The sequence below is a fragment of the Musca autumnalis genome, unplaced genomic scaffold (genome assembly GCF_047663935.1).
Source record: "Musca autumnalis isolate F117 unplaced genomic scaffold, ASM4766393v1 scaffold_4, whole genome shotgun sequence".
Lineage (NCBI taxonomy): Eukaryota > Metazoa > Arthropoda > Insecta > Diptera > Muscidae > Musca > Musca autumnalis.
Window position 1 is genome coordinate 208779270 of NW_027411977.1, and position 15504 is coordinate 208794773.

Here is a 15504-nt window from a genome sequence, read left to right on the forward strand (position 1 = left end):
TTGATGTTTCACTCTTTGGTAGAATTTTCGGACTTCATTCTGTCTCCTGTACATCTCGATTTTTTCACACTCCCGCTTTTCCATTTCTCTCTTTTTCTTGCGGAAAAGCCGTTTCTCTTCTCTCCTTTTCTCCCGATATCTCTCTCGTGCGCTACGCGTTGCTACTGATTGTAAAGTAGCTCTATATGCCGCATTTTTCTCTTCGGTAGCAGCACGACACTCCTGGTCATACCATGAATTCCTTTGTGGAGGTCTCTGGAATCCAAGTATGGATTTTGCGGCTGTTTCCATGGAGTGGGCAATATGCTGCCATTGTGTTGTTATGTTATCGGGACAAGGAGTGCTCGCGTTAAGCAATTGGGCTAGTTGAGTGGAATATGTTGTGGCTATCTGTTGTGTTTGCAGCTTATCGATGTCCAACTTCCGCGTTGAGTCTGTTCGTGCTTTATTTGCAACGTTTAGACGGGTACGTACCTTTGCTGCAACAAGTTAGTGGTCCGAATCAATGTTTGCGCCTCGGAACGATCGTACATCCAACACGCTGGATGAATGTCTTCCATCTATCACAACATGATCAATTTGATTACTTGTTCTTTGATCTGGAGACAGCCAGGTGCCCTTATGAATATCGAGATGACTAAATCTGGTACTGCTAACTACCATGTTTTTTGCAGCTGCAAAGTCTATCAGCCTCATACCATTGTCAGATGTTTCACTGTGGAGACTGAATTTCCCGACTGTTGGGCCAAAGATATTCTCCTTTCCAATTTTGGCATTAAAATCGCCTAGAATGATTTTAATGTCATGGGCAGGGCAACGGTCATATGTTTCTTCTAAGCGCTCGTAAAATATATCTTTGGTCTGTTCGTCCTTTTCTTCAGTGGGAGCATGAGCACAAATAAAGCTGATGTTGAAGAATTTAGCTTTTATTCGAATTGCAGCAAGTCTTTCATTCACTGGGGTGAAGCTGGATACCAGATGTTTTAGTCTCCGACTAACTACGAATCCGCAACCAAATTCATGCTTTACGTCATGGCACCTCTCTATAAAGAGTGGGAACATTCCAGGTGCAGATTCGCAGAACATGGTCCTTAAAACGTTTGCGGGGTTCGTCAGCTTTAGGTTCGTCAACTTTAAATAAAAACTGGTGTACTTTAAACTGTAAATATCACAGAAGTGTGATGCACAGTTCAGTAATTTTGTGCATTGCTGCATGATGTGGTCTGTCTTCTGCCTTGCTTTCCTTTGTAGAACTACTGAAGAATCTGAAGAATTAAGTCTTTCTTCGAATAATCAGAGTATAAACCATTCCTAGTTCCTGGAGCTTCCTTTGACAACCGCAATACGGGGATGACGCCGCAAAACGTACTTTATCATTTTAAAATCTGTCAGAATCAGTCCCTCGGTATTTATTATCACTTACGTCAGCCAAAATCTATGTACTGAAGAAAAAGAATTGCAAGATATTGATTAATGAATTAAAACATTTATTTTTGTTCATGTGCAATTAATTTGTATTTGTATGAATTTGTACATTTATTCATAAAATTGTATGTTAAATTAGTGTTGAAGTCTCTGAAGCTAATCCGATATATTCCACTCCTATTTGAAAGCCTCAACAAATAAATTTATAAACAATAAATTTCCTCAATATGTATCCCGTAAATGGCATTTTACTTTCCGCCATTTCCTCCTCCGCCTCCACCACCACACGAGTACTTTCCACAATTCGTAAAGCCTTGAGTAACATGAGCACCACCTCCTCCACCACCGCCTCCGCCTCCAGCACCCCATCCGCCTCCAGCACCACCTCCAACTCCAGCACCTCCTCCTCTACCGTCACTTCTGCCACCAACACCTCGGCCACCTCTACTGCCACTTCCGTTACCACCACCTACTTTCAGCCTGTCTCTTCCAGTTGCCTCGCAAAGGACATTAATCAGCAACAAAATGAAAAGACTAAACATCAGGAATTTTTGGAAAATTTGCGCCTTGGAAAAAAGAAAAGTAAATAATTATAAATTACATTTGTAATAATATAAAAAGAAATGCTTGTTATGGAGTACAACATTGAATTAAATTTTTAAAAATATGTAGTCTACTAAAAAATCTACGTAAGATTTTAAATTGGCTTTTTGTTGGTATTTGTAAAAAATAGTCTTTTAAAAATCCAGGCTTTTTGTTTGTATCTGTATTAACATATAAAAATGTAAAAAATATTCTTTAAAAAATCCACGCTTTCTGTTAGTATTTGTAAAAAAATTCTTTATAAAATCCACGCTTTTTGTTGGTATTTGTAATAAAATTCTTTAAAAATCCACACTTTTTTCAGTATTTGTAAAACAATATTCTTTAAAAACTCCACGCTTTATTTGTAAAAAAATTCCTTAAATAATCCACACTTTTTTGGTATTTGTAAAAAATATTCTTTAAAAATCCACACTTTTTTGGTATTTGTAAAAAATATTCTTTAAAAACTCCACGCCTTATTTGTAAAAAAATTCCTTAAATAATCCACACTTTTTTGGTATTTGTAAAAAATATTCTTTAAAAAAATCCACACTTTTTTGGTATTTGTAAAAAATATTGAAGACATATTTTTAATAAATCCACGTCCTTAAAAAAATATTTTAAAAAAATCCACGTCCTTGAAAAAATATTTTAAAAAAATCCACGTCCTTGAAAAAATATTTTTAAAAAATCCACGTCCTTGAAAAATTATTTTTAAAAAATCCACGTCCTTGAAAAAATATTTTTAAAAAATCCACGTCCTTCAAAAATATTTTTAAAAAATCCACGTTCTTCAAAAATATTTTTAAAAAATCCACGTCTTGGAGATAAATATTTTAGAAAATCCACGTCTTGGAAAAAAATATTTTTAAAAAATCCACGTTCTTCAAAAATATTTTTAAAAAATCCACGTCCTTGAAAAAATATTTTGAAAAAATCCACGTCTTGGAAAAAAATATTTTTAAAAAATCCACGTTCTTCAAAAATATTTTTAAAAAATCCACGTCCTTGAAAAAATATTTTGAAAAAATCCACGTCTTGGAAAAAAATATTTTTAAAAAATCCACGTCCTTGAAAAAATATTTTGAAAAAATCCACGTCTTGGAAAAAAATATTTTTAAAAAATCCACGTCCTTGAAAAAATATTTTGAAAAAATCCACGTCTTGGAAAAAAATATTTTTAAAAAATCCACGTCCTTGAAAAAAATATTTTTAAAAAATCCACGTCCTTGAAAAAATATTTTTAAAAAATCCACGTCCTTGAAAAAATATTTTTAAAAAATCCACGTCCTTGAAAAAATATTTTTAAAAAATCCACGTCCTTGAAAAAATATTTTTAAAAAATCCACGTCCTTGAAAAAATATTTTTAAAAAATCCACGTCCTGGAAAAAAATATTTTTAAAAAATCCACGTCCTTGAAAAAATATTTTTAAAAAATCCACGTCCTTGAAAAAATATTTTTAAAAAATTTACGTCCTTGAAAACATATCCACGTCCTTGAAAGAATATTTTTAAAAAATTCACGTCCTTGAATAAATATTTTTAAAAAATCCACGTCCTTGAAAAAATATTTTTAAAAAATCCACGTCCTTGAAAAAATATTTTTAAAAAATCCACGTCCTTGAAAAAATATTTTTAAAAAATCCACGTCCTTGAAAAAATATTTTTAAAAAATCCAAGTCCTTGAAAAAATTATTTTTAAAAAATCCACGTCCTTGAAAATATATTTTAAAAAAATCCACGTCCTTGAAAATACATTTTTAAAAAATCCACGTCCTTGAAAAAATATTTAAAAAATCCACGTCCTTGAAAAAATATTTTTAAAAAATCCACGTCCTTGAAAAAATATTTTTAAAAAATCCACGTCCTTGAAAAAATATTTTTAAAAAATCCACGTCCTGGAAAAAAATATTTTTAAAAAATCCACGTCCTTGAAAAAATATTTTTATAAAATCCACGTCCTTGAAAAAATATTTTTAAAAAATCCACGTCCTTGAAAAAATATTTTTAAAAAATCCACGTCCTTGAAAAAATATTTTTAAAAAATCCACGTCCTTGAAAAAATATTTTTAAAAAATCCACGTCCTTGAAAAAATATTTTTAAAAAATCCACGTCCTTGAAAAAATATTTTTAAAGAATCCAAGTCCTGGAAAAAATATTTTTAAAAAATCCACGTCCTTGAAAAAATATTTTTAAAAAATCCACGTCCTTGAAAACATATTTTTAAAAAATCCACGTCCTGGAAAAAATATTTTTAAAAAATCCACGTCCTTGAAAAAATATTTTTAAAAAATCCACGTCCTTGAAAAAAAAATATGTTTAAAAAATCCAAGTCCTGAAAAAAAATATTTTTAAAAAATCCACGTCCTTGAAAGAATATTTTTAAAAAATTCACGTCCTTGAATAAATATTTTTAAAAAATCCACGTCCTTGAAAAAATATTTTTAAAAAATCCACGTCCTTGAAAAAATATTTTTAAAAAATCCAAGTCCTTGAAAAAAATATTTTTAAAAAATCCACGTCCTTGAAAATATATTTTAAAAAAATCCACGTCCTTGAAAATACATTTTTAAAAAATCCACGTCCTTGAAAAAATATTTTTAAAAAATCCACGTCCTTGAAAAAATATTTTTAAAAAATCCACGTCCTGGAAAAAAATATTTTTAAAAAATCCACGTCCTTGAAAAAATATTTTTAAAAAATCCACGTCCTGGAAAAAAATATTTTTAAAAAATCCACGTCCTTGAAAAAATATTTTTATAAAATCCACGTCCTTGAAAAAATATTTTTAAAAAATCCACGTCCTTGAAAAAATATTTTTAAAAAATCCACGTCCTTGAAAAAATATTTTTAAAAAATCCACGTCCTTGAAAAAATATTTTTAAAAAATCCACGTCCTTGAAAAAATATTTTTAAAAAATCCACGTCCTTGAAAAAATATTTTTAAAGAATCCAAGTCCTGGAAAAAATATTTTTAAAAAATCCACGTCCTTGAAAAAATATTTTTAAAAAATCCACGTCCTTGAACAAAAATGTTTAAAAAATCCAAGTCCTTAAAAAAGCATTTTTAAAAAATCCACCTCCTTGAAAAAATATTTTTAAAAAATCCACGTCCTCGAAAAAATATGTTTAAACAATTCACGTCCTTGAAAACATATTTTTAAAAAATCCACGTCCTTGAAAAAATATTTTTAAAAAATTCACGTCCTTGAAAAAATATTTTTAAAAAAATCCACGTCCTTGAAAAAAATTTTTAAACAATGCCCGTCCTTGAAAAACTATTTTTCAAAAATCCATGTCCTGGAAAAAAAATACTTTTAAAAAATCCACGTCCTGAAAAAAACAAAAAATACAAATAGTAATGAAAAAAATATTTTTAAAAAATCCACTTCCTTAAGAAACCTGTTTTTAAAAACCCACGTCCTTGAGAAACATATTTTTTAAAAGCCACGTCCTTGAGAAAATATTTTCTAAAATCCACGTCCTAAAAGAATAATTTTTAAAAAGTCAAGTCCTTGAAAAAAATATTTATAAAAAATCCACGTCCTTGAAAAATATATTTTTTAAGCCTCGTTCTTGAAGAAATATTTGAAATCAACGTCATTGAAAAATGCTTTTTTTTAATCCAAGTCCTTGAAAAAGCATTTTTTTAAAAATCCACGTCCTTGATAGATTTTTTTTGTAAGTCCAAAATAAAATATTTCTTAAACATGTAGGGTGCCACCGTGGTGCAATGGTATGCACGCCCGCCTTGCACCCAGAAGGTCGGTGGTTCGATTCCCCGGCCAAGCAACATCAAACATTTTTCAACGGTGGCAAAATACCCCTCAGTAATGTTGGCGACATTTCCTGAGTATTTCAGCCTTGAAAAACTTCTCCCCAAGTGGTGTCTTAAGACACGCCGTTCGGACTCGGCGATAAACAGTAGGTCCCATATCATTGAGCTAAAATATGAATCGGGGTGCACTCATTGATATGAGAGAAGTCTCCCTTGTCTCGTATGGGATGTTGTGGAACAATGTTTTGTGTTTAAACATGTGGATTGTTGAAAAAATTCACGTCCCTGAAAAGTATTTTTTAAAAATCAACTTCTATGAAAAAAAAATTGTTTATAATTCCAAGTTAATATTCTTTTTAAAAAAATTCACTTTTGTTTGTCCTTGAAAAAATATTTTGTTTTAAATCCACTATTTTCGATTCGTGATAGATAGATTCTTTTTGTAATACCAACTCCTTGAAAAAAATATTTCTTACATATTTAAATATTTTTTAAAAATCCACGGCCATGAAAATAATATATTTATTATTTTCTACGTTAAAATTTTTTAAAAATCGACTTTTGTTGGTTCTTGAAAAAATATTTATTTTAAATCTACTATTTTTGATTCTTGTAAAAATATTTTTTTAAAAAATCGACATTTGTTGGCCCGTAAAAAAATTATCTTTAAAATGTCCATTTATTGCAATGTTGAAGATTAAAAATTCTGTGAAAAATGGTTCTATAAAATATCCAAGTTATTACATACTTTTAATTTCTGCCACACCAAAACCTTCCACAATTTTTATAGGTTAGGGTAAGATGACCATGACCATTGCCACGTCTATAACCGTGGCCACGAAGAGTTCCATTACCACCATAACTTCTGTTACTGTCACCCATGCTTTGGCTTTTTACCAAGTAAATGTGGCTCATTAGCAATACAATGGTAAGAATTAACTGGAGAAATTTCACGTTCATTCTTGCCTATGTAAAATTGAAACATTGAAATTTTAAACAAAATTGATATATGTATGTATTACATTTCTCCGAAGGAGTGTTAATAACAGAAGTGGATATGGGTTTAGATGATAAAGGGCTATAACCATGAACTGTTCAGAACGTAGTGTATTTTTACCAAAATACTAATATCCATGATTACAACAGTTTTGGAAGAGTTTTTTTGAACAGTTTATACCATTTCGTTGGAAAAAGGACTTGCGCCCGAAAAAAATTCGCTAAAACAAATTTCGAAACGATCCGAGTAAATTTCTTAAACTTCACCTTATCCGAATTTTGTTTTGGGGGTACCCGAAGATGTTGACCGATATAGTCCATATTCCAACCTGATACATGACTGGATGAAATAATACGATGTGCAAAGTTTTGACCAATCAGAAACTCCCTGCGAGAATTATCTTGCAGATTTACCATTTTGATTGGCATCCTTAGGATATCTTGGAGCTTTTAGGCCATTATCTCGGGAAGTATGGACTTGCGCCCGCAAGAAATTGTAACGTCGTGAGAGGAGCTCTTAAGCTTAACTTTATCCGAATTTTGTGTGGGAGATAGCCGAAGGAGTCCATATTCTAACCCGATCTATAACTGGATGGAGTGTGTAAAGTTTGGACCAAATCGATTGCTCCCTTCGAGAGTTATCGTTCACACCATTTTACAGAAAATGTTGAACTTTTGTGAGGGAGGCACCCGAAGGAGTGGACCGATATGGCCCATTTTTGAACTTAAACTAAGATTGGACAAAATATTACGAATCGGTTGATCCGTTTGAGAGTTATCGTGTGCACCAGCCTGTGAGACGGACAGACTGTCAGATAGACAGACAGACGGACGGACATAGATCGACTCCAAATTGTCTGAAACAAATTTCGTCCAAACATATAAGGCACATGCCATACATAGTTATAATCGAGCTACCGCCTCGAAATTTTAAACATAAGTATACAAAAAGACCAAAAGAGAGAAAAACAATTTTAATGAATGTAGGTCCACGTTTAGGTATAGCTCCCATATAAACGCACCTCCCGATATTCGGTATTTTGACGATTTTAGCCAAACTTTCCAATCGATTTGGCTGTAATTTTGCATTTTGTGTTCTGAGGGAACAATATACCTCTTTGCAACAAATGTTCAATATAGTTCCACGTTTAGGTATAGCTCCCCAATAAATGTACCTCCCGATATTCGGTATTTTGACGATTTTAGCCAACATTTTCCAACCGATTTGACTGTAATTTTGCATTTTAAGTTCTGAGGGAACAACATACATCCTTGCAAAAAATGTTCAATATAGTTCCACGTTTAGGTATAGCTCCCATATAAACGTAGCTCCCGATTTTCGGAATTTTGGCGATTTTGAAGGCGTGGTATAAGGGGAATAACTTACAGGGTGGCTGATGGATTTCGTTTTATCGTAACGTAGAGACTTTCCCCTGTATTTAAAAAAAATATGGACTTGCCCTTACGGGGCCAACATTAATAAAACTCAACATAAATTTATAGTAATGATATTAAAAATAGCACAAAAACTCATTTACAAAGAATTTATTTTTAAGGAAGTTAGAAAACGAATTTTCAATTTGTTTTTTTTTTTTTTTTGCAAAAACATAGTGAATGCCATCAACTATAAGTTTCATTTTGGAAATTGTGCATTTACTTCTTCAATTTTTTTTTAATTTCACTTATAAACTACGAATGCTTTGCGGATCTATTTTTCGTTTTTAAGGCTCCGCATACAAGTCTCAACTTCTTCGACTTGACATATTATCGCTGTAAATTGGCAAAAAAAATATTGTATATTAAAAATTTAATGTGTTTAGAGAATATTTCTTTCAACAGCAATCAAATTTGTTGCCATGAAATGGCAAATATTTTTGTTTTGATGTTTTTTGGAAAAGCCGAAAAGTGAGTGTGATTCTCATTTATTTGAGAATACTAGACACTTAAAGTGTTCGGTTTTTCACTAAAAAAGGCATCATTTCAAAAAGCTGAGAAGCCAATTGATAACTCCCTTCGCCGGGATGAAATCATGATATTGGTAGCGATCAGTAAAATTTTGCAACACTGTCAGTTCGTTTTGAAAAACATTACTCTCTGTAATAGAGGGTAATAAATGAAGTTAAGACATTGGGGGAATACTCCAGCTTAAGCAATCAAATGAGATTGAATCTTCAACAATAAACAAAACAAAAAATTATATTTTTTTCTGAAAAATATTTTTAAAAATCCACGTTTTCCTAAAAAAAATAAAATTTTAATTGTCCGCATTTACTAGTATGTTAGAAATTAAAAAAAACTGGTATTAAAAACTCCCCGTGCGTTTTGTTGGTATTTGTAAAAAAATATATACTTTAAAAAATTCACGCTTTTTATTGGTATTTGTAAAAAATATTGTTTAAAAAATCCACGTTTTTTATTGGTATTTGTAAAAAATAAAAATCCACGTCCTTGAAAAAATATTTTTTAAAAATCCACGTCCTTGAAAAAATATTTTTTAAAAATTCACGTCCTTGAAAAAATATTTTTTAAAAATCCACGTCCTTGAAAAAATATTTTTTAAAAATCCACGTCCTTGAAAAAATATTTTTTAAAAATCCACGTCCTTGAAAAAATATTTTTTAAAAATCCACGTCCTTGAAAAAATATTTTTTAAAAATCCACGTCCTTGAAAAAATATTTTTTAAAAATCCACGTCCTTGAAAAAATATTTTTTAAAAATCCACGTCCTTGAAAAAATATTTTTTAAAAATCCACGTCCTTGAAAAAATATTTTTTAAAAATCCACGTCCTTGAAAAAATATTTTTTAAAAATCCACGTCCTTGAAAAAATATTTTTTAAAAATCCACGTCCTTGAAAAAATATTTTTTAAAAATCCACGTCCTTGAAAAAATATTTTTTAAAAATCCACGTCCTTGAAAAAATATTTTTTAAAAATCCACGTCCTCAAAATCCACCTACTTGAAAAAATATTTTTTAAAAATCCACGTCCTCAAAATCCACCTACTTGAAAAAATATTTTTTAAAAATCCACGTCCTCAAAATCCACCTACTTGAAAAAATATTTTTTAAAAATCCACGTCCTTGAAAAATATTTTTTAAAAATCCACGTCCTTGAAAAAATATTTTTTAAAAATCCACGTAGTTGAAAAAATATTTTTTAAAAATCCAAGTCCTTGAAAAAATATTTTTTTAAAAATCCACGTCCTTGAAAAAATATTTTTTAAAAATCCACGTCCTTGGTGACAACTGAAACTATAGTATTCCCGACCCTCCGCCCGCAACTAATCAATTTCATATCCACTGTAAAACATTTTGTTGTTATTCAAATACTTGAATACAACAAAATATGGACTAAAGCTGAAATAAACACAAAGATGTAAAATTCTGCAGTCCAACAATAAAAAACGCCAACAACAATAATAGGCATCAGCACGGCCTTGTTGATCAATGCGTAATGCAAAAACAACAACTTTCTCGTTGTTTTACCCCCGCTTATTGAAGCAACACTCATATGTTCGTATTCTTTGCAAGGCAAAGACGACATAAAAACAGTGGTGGATATAAAATTCTTTAGTTCGACTCAAATTGTAGGGTAATCAGTTTTAGGGCCATATAGCAAATTTCTCATTTTGTTTAATTTGCTGGATGGGCTTATTGACCTGTTTATCGATACAGAGTCGGCGGAAAAGGGAACTGATGAAGTTGTTTGGTGACAACTGAAACTATAGTATTCCCGACCCTCCGCCCGCAACTAATCAATTTCATATCCACTGTAAAACATTTTGTTGTTATTCAAATACTTGAATACAACAAAATATGGACTAAAGCTGAAATAAACACAAAGATGTCCTTGAAAAAATATTTTTTAAAAATCCACGTCCTTGAAAAAATGTTTTTTAAAAATCCACGTCCCTGAAAAAATATTTTTTAAAAATCCAGGTCCTTGAAAAAATAATTTTTTTAAAAATCCACGTCCCTGAAAAAATATTTTTTAAAAATCCAGATCCTTGAAAAAATAATTTTTTTAAAAATCCACGTCCTTGAAAAAATATTTTTTTAAAAATCCACGTCCTTGAAAAAATATTTTTTAAAAATCCAAGTCGTTAAAAAATATTTTTTTAAAAATCCACGTCATTGAAAAAATATTTTTTTAAAAATCCACGTTCTTGAAAAAATATTTTTTTAAAAATCCAAGTTCTTGAAAAAATATTTTTTTAAAAATCCAAGTTCTTGAAAAAATATTTTTTATAAAAAATCCACGTCCTTGAAAAAATATTTTTTAAAAATCCACGTCCTTGAAAACATATTTTTAAAAATCCACGTCCTTGAAAAAATACTTTCTAAAAATCTACGTCCTTGAAAAAACAATTTTTAAAAATCCACGTCTTTGAAAAAATATTTTTTAAAAATCCATGTTTTTTAAAAATCTACGTCATTGAAAAAATATTTTTTTAAAAATCCACGTTCTTGAAAAAATATTTTTTAAAAATCCACGTCTTTGAAAAAATATTTTTTAAAAATCCACGTCCTTGAAAAAATATTTTTTTAAAATCCGTGTCATATGTAGAAATAAATATATTTACAATTCCACGTCGTTGACAAAATGGAGATGTCATTGAGAAGTTGTTAATTTTTTTTAAATAATTTTGTAAGAATCAAAATCTACATTTTTAAAAAAATCAATGCCCTTAAACAATATCTTTAAAAATCCATGTTCTTTTTTAAATCCACGTTCTTGAAAAAAAACATTTTTTTATAAATCCCCGTTTTTGAAACAATGATTTTTTAGCAATCAACATATTTTTCAAAAATCCACGCCCTTAAAACATCTTTTAAAAATCCGCACACAATTTTTAACAATCCACGTCCTTAAAAAAATGTTTAAAATCCAAGTCTCTAAAAAATATTTTTTTTACATCAACGTTCTTGAAACAATGTTGTTAAAAAAATCATACCCTTGAAACAATATTTTTAAAAACAGACGTCCTTGAAAAAAGTTTAAAAATCCAAGTCCTTAAAAAATATTTTTTAAAAATCAACGTTCTCGAAACTATGTTTTTTTTAAATCCACATCCTTGAAGCAATATTTTTAAAAATCCACGTCCACGAAAAAAATTTTTTAAAAATCCACATCCCTGAAAAACATATTTTTAAAAATCCACGTTCTTGAAAAAATTTTATATTTTTCTGAAAAATATTTTTTTTAAAAATCCACGTTGTCCTTGAAAACAAAAATAAACGTTTAAATGTCTACATTTACTGGAATGTTAGAAATGTTAGCCTTAAAAACTCCCCGTCCGTTAATCTGTGAAAAATTGTTCTATAAAATATCCACCTTATTACATACTTTTACTATCTGCCACACCGAAACTTTCCACAATTTGTGTAGGTTCTGGTAAGATGACCTTGGCGATTTCCATAACCGCCACCACGAAGAGTTCCATTACCACCATAACCTCTACTACTGGCACCCTTGTTTTGGCCATTTACCATGTAAATGGGGCTCATCAGCAGCAAAATGGCAAAAATTCGCAGGAGAAATTTCACGAACATGGTTGCCTATGTAGAATTGACACATTGAAATGTTGAACAAAATTGATTTTTAGCATTTCTTTGAAGGAGTATTAGAAACGGATGTGGTTTGATTATGGGATTTTAAAAGAACAATCAAAGCTATAACTATGAGCTTTTTAAAGTATATGTGGTTACACGATTTAGCATTTTTTTTTTTTTTGGAATATTGATGGTTATTCCAAAAAATTGCTGTAATTCATGGTTACCGTTGTTTTGGTCCTTGAAAAGGCAGGTTTAATACTCCCTGATAGTCCTTCAAGGGTATACACTTAAAAAAGTAATCATCATCCTGTTCCTTTCGAGTGATGAACATATTTACTACTTACCATTTCTTTATAGTTCAAATAATCTTAATATATCGAAGTCGTGAAAATAATCTGTATTTACAACCACTTGTTTTAAACTGAGTATCTTCCCTTAATGCTGTTGTAATTTATACTATTAGTAACTGTTTCATTACTACACTGTTCGACAAGAGAACAACTGAAATACATTCCTTAATTCAATGAACTACGATAATATTTTTATTTTTAAACAAAACTTTTAAGTTGACCTCACAAGTCCACTTTATTATGCCCACGTAATAAAGTCTTTGCATCCACTTTACCATAATGAGTGACATCTCCCTGACTTCCTTATTTTTCCATCCGAAAAGTTTTGCTGCTTTTAATTTGGATTTGTCAGTGGTGGACATTTCTTCTCTTCCAATATCTTCTTCGTCGAAAGAATTCCTTATTAATGTTTGTTCCGTTCAAACAGTTAGTGTAGAATATAATGTCAACCATTATGTTAGAACCAGGAAGTCGCTAATCCTAGAAAAATTAGCAGAGCATATAAAAGAGCTAAGACTAAGTGCACAATGACACTAATATAAGGTGAGTTTCAATAAGTACAAAAGCAAGGCCAAGAAAGCTAAAAATAACGCTTTAATTCTGCAACCAGATTCCGCAAGATACACTCGGAGTAAGCCTCAATGCAAGTATCCTACAAGTGGCCTGTTCTAAGGTCTTATATGTTATTATTGTTGTTGTAACAACGCAAATATGTTCGATCGTGTATTATTTCAGTTGTCAGATCCTGGTTCCTCTGTAGCCAGACTGAAAAGTTCTGCAACTTCGACTGGTTGCGTCCATAAAGAATCAGGAGACAGGTGAGTGGGGTTAGCTGAGCAGCTAAACAAATGCAGTGGGCCGTGTGGGCTGACATGTATTGGGTATCGTGGCATCAATTCGGGCGCCTGCATCGTCCAGATTTTAACTGGGCTAAAGCCGCTCGTATTTGCCTTAGCAGCTGACGTTCTTCTGTTGCGATGGATGGGTCCCCAAGTACGGCATTCACACTGCATCTCTGTACTGACTGCGCGACTGCTTCAGTGTGAATGCTATCCAAGCCTCCCTGATAGTCTCGGACCTCTCTCTCTCTCTCTAGATCATCAAGATCTCTTCTGACGTGCTTGGGTGGAGAAGCCTGTCCATTAAATTGTGACAGGGATGCTCACTGCAATAACACCCAAGCAGGTACTGAATCGACAACATAATGTTGTGTTGATGCACCGGTAAAACCTTCGCCTCCTCATAAAGATGTTCCACTGGTGTCATGAGGAGGCACCCGGTTGCAATCCTCAGGTATGAATATTCTTTCACTGCATAGCGTTGACATTTGCATAACACGCTGGCGCCGCATAGCTTACCACAGACCGGCCTATTGCTTTGTAAGGAGTCAACAAGTGTTCTTTGTCATTGCTGCCGGCCAGCGACTAGAGGACGTTCTTGATACTTCTAATCTTATCGCAATTAGCTTTGGAAGACTTAAACAAACTATCAAACGTTACACCCAACTTTTTGTGATAGGCAGTGGTCGGAATCAGTGCACCATCAACCACTATGTTCAGTGGGAACATTATTTCTGCGGTCCAAGTGGTGAAGTGGCAGTGGATTTATCGGCGGATATCTTCATATTCCTCAGATGGAAGAACTGTACTAGGTCAGCTACATATCGACGCCTCCAAACAATAGTATGCTAAGTCGACTTAGCATGTTTTCAAGTTCTTTACACTTTTATATTTAACGTCCCTTAACTTAAATTCTGTCAAATGTTGGTAATGATCGGACAATCCGAACAGAAGTTATAAACAAATATTTACTTAGCATAGTACTGAAGGTCAAAGAAATTTCCAAACTTTTAGAGCTTGTCCTGCAAAACTCGCTTTTCAGAATTAACAAACTATTATTTGGAGGTGTCGAACGTCCTTTAACTTAAATTCTGTCTAATTTTGGTAATGATCGGACAATCCGAACAGAAGTTATAAACAAATATTGACTTAGCATAGTACTGAAGTTCAAAAAAATTTCCAAACTTTGAGAGCTTCTCCTGCAAAACTCACTTTTTAGACTTAGCATACTATTATTTGGAGGTGTCGATATGTAGATATAGCATTTCCAAATTAAATGAAACCTTTTCCAAATCAAATGAAACCTTTTCCAAATCAAATGAAACCTTTTCCAAATTGAATGAAACCTTTATTTTTATTAAAAGAAAAAAGCCAGAATATTTTGAAAAGAGAAAGAATTAAAACATTATAGGGGTTTTTAACGATTTTTTACTTAAATTCTAATCTTAAGTAATGACATAAAAGTGTACCTCCCTGCATGTTTTGCTTCCTTGAACTTAAACATTTCATAAGTTTTGGGCATCAATTAAAGTTATAGCGAAACAATGCTAAAGAGAGAATTTAGTTTTAAAAAAATTCCTAATAACACTGTGACACAAAATGAAGGCGAAAATCTGGGGCATAGATAATACCTTTTGGGTGAAAGCCCTTTTTGAGTATATAGCATTTCCAAATTAAATGAAACCTTTTCCAAATTAAATGAAACCTTTTCCAAATCAAATGAAACCTTTTCCAAATCAAATGAAACCTTTATTTTTATTAAAAGAAAAAAGCCAGAATATTTTGAAAAATAAGAATAATAGAAAGAAATAAAGAATTATATGGGTTTTCAAAAATTTTTTACTTAAATTCTAATCTTAAGTAATGACACAAAAGTGTAACTCGCTGCAGGGTTTGCTTCCTTGAACTTAAACATTTTATAAACAATGAAGTGATTTACGATTTGCTTTTTGTGGAATTGTCAATGGACATA

General features: G+C 31.2%; 1 protein-coding gene across 3 annotated transcripts; it reads right to left on the reverse strand.

Annotated features, from left to right (window-relative positions):
• Window positions 1–1486: 1486 nt before the first annotated feature.
• LOC141402247 (uncharacterized) lies at window positions 1487–12766 on the reverse strand. 3 transcript variants are annotated; one of them, XM_073983140.1, is made up of 3 exons: window positions 12688–12761; window positions 6539–6756; window positions 1487–1991 (listed from the first exon to the last, which is right to left on the reverse strand). In XM_073983140.1, exon 3 carries the CDS (start codon window positions 1965–1967, stop codon window positions 1674–1676), a length of 294 nt encoding a protein of 97 aa, XP_073839241.1. In that variant the 5' UTR covers window positions 1968–1991; window positions 6539–6756; window positions 12688–12761; the 3' UTR covers window positions 1487–1673. The 3 variants fall into 3 exon arrangements, with proteins under 3 accessions (XP_073839241.1, XP_073839242.1, XP_073839240.1); XM_073983141.1 differs by lacking the exon at window positions 6539–6756 and adding an exon at window positions 12135–12346 and having other exon boundaries at window positions 12688–12760; XM_073983139.1 differs by lacking the exon at window positions 6539–6756 and having other exon boundaries at window positions 12688–12766.
• Window positions 12767–15504: the final 2738 nt, after the last annotated feature.